General features: G+C 54.5%; 1 gene segment (V, D, J or C); it reads right to left on the bottom strand.

The window, feature by feature from the left end:
* Window positions 1–261: 261 nt before the first annotated feature.
* LOC133761857 (T-cell receptor beta chain C region-like) lies at window positions 262–6325 on the bottom strand. The segment is given in 7 exon segments: window positions 262–473; window positions 773–879; window positions 1034–1051; window positions 1891–2277; window positions 5851–5929; window positions 6035–6072; window positions 6238–6325. Coding segments are annotated over 7 exon segments (738 nt in total).
* Window positions 6326–8501: the final 2176 nt, after the last annotated feature.

Genomic DNA, 8501 nt, shown 5'->3' with positions numbered 1-8501 from the left:
CATTAGGTCTGCTTTCCATAGCCCAGGCATTGCTATTCAAACTAACCCAACACTGGGGACCCCAAAGTCTGGTCTGGCCCCTCACACTTGGGGGCCTCTACTTAGATGAAGAGGAGGAAGCAACACTGGTCCCAGAGAAGGAGGATGGGTAACTCCATGTGCCTTAGGGGAAGGTGCCTGCCCCACGTCAGAAGAGAGGACAGCCAGGCAGAGCTTCACAGACTTCCCGACACACAGCCGTGCACAGCACACCATTTTTATTTGTTCATTCTATTTCACATTCAGAGATAGGAGCTCAGTCTGTGGGGCAGCAGAGAGGAAAACAAATAGCCCAGCAGAAAGAGGATGAGAGGTGCAGAGGGAACAACTTTTCAGGAGCACAAATCAGTAACAAGTGCCGGGGAATCCAGGGTGAGGGCGAAGAATGACTCAGGTACCCGTGTGGAGTGGCTTCAGGGATTCTTTTTCTTGACCTGAGGAGGGGAGAACATTTTCTGGATCCTGGGGACCATGGAACAGTAGGAATAGGAGCAGAGGAGGCAGGATGGGGAGCCCGACTTTGAGTAGGGCTGGTTGGTTCTGCCCCCCCTTCAGTGATGCCGTCTGTACGTAACCATCCCTGCATTTTCTCCCAACCTTCCGTGCCTATGGTTTCACTGAGGTGGCAGGATGCATCAAGGCTGGGGGCCGGCCCTGAGGTTCCCTCACAGATCTGCCTGATGCGCCACCCCCTCCCTCTAGTATCCATTTCCCCTTCTGCCCTCGTCCTTACCATGGCCATCAGCACCAGGGCGCTGACCAGCACAGCGTACAGGGTGGCCTTCCCCAGCAGGATTTCATAGAGGACGGTAGCAGACAGGACCCCTTGCTGATAGGATGCTGTGGGCAGGAGGGGAGAGCACGTGGGCACCTGTGAGCAGGTGTCTGTGGCCTCCTCCGCTCCCCCGCCCCACCCAGTGTCCACGAGTGTTCCAGGCCCTGGTTCCAGGCAAAGCCCGTGGGTGTGGAAGAAAAAAAGGAGGGGCTCACTTACCCGAGCTGATGCCACAGTCTGGAATACAAAGGGAAGAGAAAGGTAGATGAGAGGATGTCATTTCTTAAGGACACTGAGCCCAAATCACAAATCCACTTATTTATGGTTATTTTTCTCGCTTATTTGAAAAGAAGAAAGAGATGGAGGGAGATCTCCCATCCACTGCTCTATTCCCCAGATGCCTGCAACAGCCAGGCCTAGGCCAGGCCAAAGTCAGGAGCCTGAACTTGATCCAGGTCTCCCCCGTGGCTGGGAGGGGCTTATGTACTTGAGCTGTCATTTTCTACCTCCCAGGGTGTGCATGAGTGGGAAACTGGATTAGAAGCAGAGTAGCTGGGACTTGGACCAGGCAGTGTGGCATGGGATGCAGTGTCCCAAGCAGGGACTTAACCACAGCACCACAGACCCACCCTGTAGACTTCAAGAACAGACTCCTAGGCCACCGACTCCTGTACATCAGATGGGTCAAAGCCAGCCTCTCCCATCGGCCCTGGCTCTGTATTCCTGAAGCTTCCCCAGTGTTGGGGACAGGGTCACTTTAATTTTATAAAACAGGACCAGTGAAGCGGACAGGAGACACCACCTACAGGTGCCAAGCTGTGTGTCTGGTCACCAGGGCCATCTGTCAGCGCAGCTGGGAGGGGCTGAGACTCCAGGGAAGGCATGAGCCTGGTGTGGCCTGTTCAGGTCCCAATCGTCTTGGAGAGGAAGTGTGCTCTATGCTTCCTGACATTGTGGCCCCTGGCTGTCCCCTTCCTTGACTCTGGTTTTCTTCTGGTCTAATCTTCTCTTCTGCCTGGAGCTTTTCACTTCCTAGTGGTGGGTGGCTCCCCCCAGCCTCCCCAGGCCCTGCTTACCCGCTCTGCCCCAGGTGTGAGCACTGATGTTCTGGGTGACGGGTTTACTACCGTTGTAAGTCCACTCGTCGTCCTCCGTGAGTCCAAAGAACTGGACTTGGCAGCGGAAGTGGTTGCGGGGGTTGTGCCAGAAGGCAGCTGACACCCTCAGGCGGCTGCTCAGCCAGTATTTGGAGTGACTGGAATCGGCATCCTCCCTGTAGGGCTGGGGGTCCGTGCTGACCCCATTGTGGACCTCCTTCCCGTTCACCCACCAGCTCAGCTCCACGTGGTCAGGGTAGAAGTCTTTGGCCAGGCACACGAGCGTGGCCTTCTGGGTGCTGGCGATCTCTGCTTCTGATGGCTCAAACATGGCGACCTGGGGTGGGCTCACGTTTGCCAGGTCCTCTGGAAAGTGAAGAGTGGTGGGGGGAGCAGGGCTGCTGAGAGCTGTCTGTCCTGGGTGTGTGCGTGTGCACGTGTGTGGGTGCACCTTTTGTGTATGTGTGTGCATAATGTGTGCACATGTGTGTGGGTGCACATGTGTGTGCATAGGTGTGTGTAGGTACATGTTTGTGTGAGTGTGTGTATGTGTGCATATGTGTGTGGGTACAAGTCTGTGTGGGTCTGCATATGCGTGTGTGGTTGCACATGCTTGCATGTGTGCAAACGTGTGTGCTGTGTGCATAGGTGTGTGGGGGTGCACCTGTGAGTGTGAGTGCATATGTGCACATGTGAGTGTGAGTACATGTGAGACGGCCATGAAGGAGCCATGATAAAGCACAGCCATGTCATCATAGGTCACACCCCACTCATTGTATTGCACCCCATCGCATTTGTACTCCCTCTTCCTTGCTGTCCACTGTCTCTCCAACCTCCTGTGGTTGCGGTAGGAATGGCTCTTCCTTGCCCTCATGACATGTTTTGATTTTTCCTCCATCAGTAAAAGTTTACCTGTCTACTTCTCACTGCTTTACATAGCAGTTATTTAAATAGGGTCCTGGGTGGAAATCAGAACAACAGGATCCAAATCTGGAGCCACGTAGCCCACCAGTGTGATTTTGGAACATCGCTTTAGTATCTCTGCTGCATTTTTTCTGGCTGTGACGTAAGAATCAGAACACTGACTTTCTGTATCTGGCAAACACTGCATATTCTCCTTCCCAGGAAGAAGCTAAGAAAAAAACTCAGTCTGAACACAGAATGGTGATTCCTAGAGGCTGGTAGTGGAAAGTGGAAGAGAAGGAGTTTGGAAAATGGCTACCAAATCAGAGTTAGGGCAAAGGAATAAGTTCCGGTGTTACACAGCAGAGTGGGGAGATGACAGCTCACAATAAGCTCATGTAGGATGTATGAACAAATCCAAGAGAGAAGCCTGTAATCATATAGTTCTGCCATAGAGGGGAAATGTTGAATATCCTGTTGGGGTCAGCACACACTGAATACTGGTTTTGAAATGTCACACTGTAGCCCATAAATATGTACAATATTGTTAAGCTCTGGAAGGTAGAGATTCCAGAGGTTCACCTAGAGGGTGACTGCACCCCAGCCCCAGAGGCCAAGGTCACCCCTGCTCAGGGGCAAGCAGCTCTCTGCTCTCCAGCCAAGGGACCCTGTGGATGCTGTGTGCCCACTCCTGCTCAGGGGCCCCAAGCTTGGGAAAGAGCGAGGGGTTCTACGTCTAATTTTAAACCCACTTTGCTAAATGGTACATCAGCAAGGCCAGGCTGGCCTGGACACTGCTTTACTGGTTCATGGTCATCTGTGCATCTTGGCCTCTCTGTTCCACCTTGGCCCACCCTTTTCTTCTCTGCCCAGGTGCACTCAAAGCCCCAGTCATTTCAGACCCCCTGACACCTGCCCGGAGCTGTGCCCTGCTGGTGTCCAGCCGGGGCTCCTCCCTGCCCTTGCCTGCCCGTGTGTGGCTCCCTTTCCTGAGTGGCAGCCACAGCCCTGCCCCCACCCATCCCCCAGGTCGCATCCAGCAGCTCTCCAAGTCCTAGTACATCCTCCCCTTCTCCACCCCTCACCCTATCCCTGCACCCTTTTCTGAAAGGGTGTGAAAATGAAATGACATAAGGGTTCACAAAGCCTCACCCTACACCAGGTTATTTGTATCCAAACTGAAGGAGCTGAGGAAGAAGGGGGATTTGGGATTAGAGAGACATTTGGGGGCTGGGGGTCTTCTTCAGATCGTAAAACGCAGACGGTCTGTTCTTGTCTACTCAGGAGGACATCTTTCCGGTTCACAGGGTGTTCATGAGAACAGGAGGTTTCTCACTTTTTGTCCTGCATGAGGTCATCCTGTCCATTTCTCTGCCTCAGGTACCCTGAGTTTCTTTGGACCAGAGGAATAGAAACCCCTCCTTATTTTAAATTCAGGGATTTTTCCAACCTTCCTTTTCCCTTGACATCCAAATCCTACCAGCAAGCCTCTGTCCCAAACAAGCCTCTGAGATTATCCGAGCAGCTGCTTGCTACTATTGTCTTGAGAGCACTGCTGCTCTGAGCATCTGCCTGGTGGATACCTAGAGCGCCACAGGTGAATTCCTTATTTTCATCCCGTGACAGCCTTCTCATTTTACCAACTCCTTCTTCTGGACCTGCCCTTCATTCATTTATCCTACTCTGTGCTTTCCATGGAGTTTTTGTGTCTGAGCAAAAACGTTTTAGCCTTCTGCTAAAATGAAGATGTACTCTTACATTCTCACACTTCTTCGCATTTCCACGGATGTGACTGTCTTCCCGGCCGGCTTCACAGGCGTGTGACCTGTGCAGTTACACACACCCACATGCTTAGAGGAGACCTATACTTGGTTTAATGTTAGGCTGCTATCATTTTGAAATCCTACACAATTTTTAAAGTGACAGCCTCACTTTTTTATTGTGAGCTAGGCCTGCAAATTTTGTAGCCGGTCTTGCCACCCTTCAGGTCAGTGTGCCCTCTCCCCAGCTCATAGCTTGCTGTTTGCTATCATGCTGCCAGGTCTTTGCCGGCTGAGCTGGACCTGAAAACCCAGCTTGCACCTGCAGACAGCTCCACCAGTCTTTCTGCTGCAGTCTGGTTGCTTTTGCTCTCATCTCAAACACTCTGGCTCTGGGATTCTACCAGCCTTCCAGGGAAGGTTTCTATGGAAGGTACTGCTGTGCCTTCCCCCGTAAGTAAACATCAGTCTCTGTTGTAAAGATTCAAGATGTGCCTTGTTTGTAACAAATGAATTCCTTGTACCCTCTGGACTGAATAGCACAGAGCACTCTCAGGAGGACAGAAATGCTGGAGATTTCCCTAGGGGGTGACTGCACCCCAGCCAGACTGCACCGAGAGGCCGAGGTCACCCCTGCTCAGGGGCAAGCAGCTCTCTGCTCTCCAGCCAAGGGCCCCTGTGGATGCTGTGTGCCCACTCCTGCCCAGGGGCCCCAAGCTTGGGAAAGAGCGAGGGGTTCTACATCTAATTTTAAACCCACTTTGCTAAACGGTACATCAGCAAGGCCAGGCTGGCCTGGACACTGCTTTACTGGTTCATGGTCATCTGTGCATCTTGGCCTCTCTGTTCCACCTTGGCCCACCCTTTTCTTCTCTGCCCAACCGCTCTCAATGCCCCAGTCATTTCAGACCCCCTGACACCTGCCTGGAGCTGTGCCCTGCTGGTGTCCAGCCGGGGCTCCTCCCTGCCCTTGCCTGCCCGTGTGTGGCTCCCTTTCCTGAGTGGCAGCCACAGCCCTGCCCCCACCCACTCCCCAGGTCGCATCCAGCAGCTCTCCAAGTCCTGGAACATCCTCCCCTTCTCCACCCCTCACCCTATCCCTGCACACCTCAGGAAACAGATTGAAACCATCCCGTGCCCTGCCCATGTTCGCCTACCCGAAGCCGGCAGCCCACTCCCGACCTCCCTCTCCCGCCGGCCCCCGTCCCCATCGCACCGCACACTCCTCCGGGGTCTTGCGGGGCCTGGAGCTGGAAGGCGCGGGCGTCGGACTCACCTGTGACCGTGAGCTTGGTGCCGGGACCGAAGTACTGCTCATAGGAGCACGGAGGCACAGCCCAGCTCGCAAACTCCCACTGCGGCGCAGAGCACGGACTGGGTGCCCAGACTCAGGCGCGCCCCCGCCTTCGGTCCCGCCCGGGCCGCCCTGGCCGCTCGCCGCGCGCAAACTCACCCAGCACGGTCAGCCGGCTGCCGGAGCCGAAAGTTTGCGCCGCCGCTGCAGAGCACAGGCCGAGGGCCCGCGACAAATACCCGGCCCGCGCTCCCCTAGCACCGGAGCCGGGCGCCTGCCCCAGTTACCGGGTCTCCAGGTGCATGGCCGCCGTCCCCGTCCCGCCCCTTCCCGGTGGCCCTGGCAGCCCCCCGGGTGGTCCCAGCTTACCTAGCACCGAGAGCCTGGTGCCCGCACCGAAGTACTGAGTATCTTGGCTCACAGCCCCCGGGTGCAGCACAAAAACAGATCCCGCCATCCCCACCCCCCGCGCCCCGGAGCGTCCCCAGCCCAGCCTCTCTCTTACCAAGCACGGTCAGCCGAGTGCCTGGGCCGAAATACTGGGTCTCTGAGCTCACAGCCTCCAGGCCCCGGACAAAAACCGGCGCTGCCCTCTTGTGCTGTCCCCAACTCAACTCTGATCCCCGCAAGCCTGAGTGCTGGGTTGCCCTCTCGCCACCCAGGACCCAGAGTGCTGGGGCCCAAAGGAGTTGACAGCTGGGCAGCTGTCCACTTCTCCCCTCCTGACCCCGTGAGTGTTTCAGGGCCCTCCTTACCCAGCACGGTCAGCTTGGAGCCGTCCCCAAAGTACAGCTGCCCGGTGTTCACACAGCCCTGCGGTGCCTGGTGCAAACCTTGCCTGAGGTCCTGGGGCCCACCCCTCTAATGCCCTGGATGGACCAGCATCCAATTCCGCAAGGCTATGTTTCCAGGGGGTGGCCCAGGCTGAGCAGCCCACCATCCCTTATGCCTGGAATCGGTGGTCTTACCTAGCACGGTGAGCTGGGTGCCTGGTCCGAAGAATAGCTCATCAGCAAAGTAGCACAGTGGGAAGCGGCTGCCAGAATGCCTCCTCTCTGGCCACCTCCCTTAGCACAGTGTGAGGGTGCTCCCTCCCTCTCTTCCCTGGACTTTCCCTGGCCATTTCGTGAGGTCATCCCCGGTTTGCAGGGGAGAAACAGCATGGCTTGGTAACAATACCGTGGACTTGACATCTGCATGGAGTACCCCTGATGGTTGGCTGGAGTTGGGAACTACTGCAGGTGACACCGTGCCTCTTAGTAGACAGGACTTGTAACCTGTCTGATCTCAGTTTCTTCATCTGAAAAATGGGTATCTGTCTCTCCCACAGGGGTTTCATGGGTTCCTTATAAATAATGCCAGCACAGTACTTTGTCAAGGGCAAGTTTCAAGAAAAGTGATGAGTGATGAGCCCACTCTGCTGCCTTGGCCTTCGCAGTCCCGGCAAGCTGAGTGTGGAGCAGGGGCATTCGCTGGCCCAGGCTCCTGCAAGACCGCAGCAAGCCCCAGCTCTGGAGACCTCTCCCCGTCTGGTGGTGGATATTTTATAGGGCAGGGCTTTTTGTAAAGGCATCTCCTCTACCTGAATCATTGTGCCCCCCCCCCCCAGTCCCCACAATGTTACATCATGATACACAAATGTTTCATAGTTCTGTCCCCCACCCCCAACCCCCAGGCAGGGGCAGGAAGCACAGGTGGCAGTGGTTAGTGTGACTGAGTGGAGCCGGGAACAGACAAACTCAGGGTAAATTTAATGTGGGGAGAGGCTTGTGGCGGGGCGGGGGGAGGTGGTGGTGGTGGTGATAGGGGAAGAGAGGCCCCTTCTAGAACACATACCACCGAGGAGACATCTATGGCACTGGGTCTCCCCTCTGTGGCTCACTGTGCCCACCTGTTCAGACTGGCATTTATAGTGAGGTGGGTGGGAGGAGCAAGGAGTGGAGAGGCAGCTCTAACAGAGAAATTTGTAGAGCACATTCTAGCAATTCATAGCACACGGACCAACAGCTTAGAAACCTACAATCCCTCACTGCTTCCTGAACAAGGTCCAAACTCTATCATTCATTGATGCCACACGAGTGCGTGAACAACTATTATGTGACACATTGGTTTGTAAGGATGGGTGCAGTATCAGAGCAGCACATCCCAACCTGCCTTTTGAATACTCCTGTCTCAGCCTTACACCCAGTCAGCTGCATAGATGTTTCCAGAAGTATCTAACCACGTTGTTTGAGCTTTTGCTCACGTCTCTGATTAGCCTGGCCACTCTATCTAGAGTGGGCAACTGAGATAAATTCTCCCTTTGAAGAGTTTGTCACCTCCTCAGACTGATCGCCCGAATGAGAAATTGAGCATTCGCCTCTGACTATATTTTAGTAGAGAGCTTACACTTTTATTCCAAAGCATTGCATTGCCTTTCAGCTCTTCTTTTCAGACTTCACCTCTTTCTTTATGATTGGTAGCTTCTTGGAGACTGTGATTTAGATTCCTTTCTTTTCTTGGAGGTTGATGGAGACATTCATGAGTGGGTGACCGTGTGCACTTGTGTGTGTGAATATAAAAAGGTGTATACACACATATGTCTGTGTGCAGACACAGCCTTGAATGCCTTAAGTTGCAGTACAGAGGACGCT

This window comes from Lepus europaeus, chromosome 1, assembly GCF_033115175.1.
Source record: "Lepus europaeus isolate LE1 chromosome 1, mLepTim1.pri, whole genome shotgun sequence".
In the NCBI taxonomy this organism is placed as follows: domain Eukaryota; kingdom Metazoa; phylum Chordata; class Mammalia; order Lagomorpha; family Leporidae; genus Lepus; species Lepus europaeus.
Note: the sequence above shows the minus strand (reverse complement) of the source record. Positions and strands in the feature narration are given on the sequence as shown.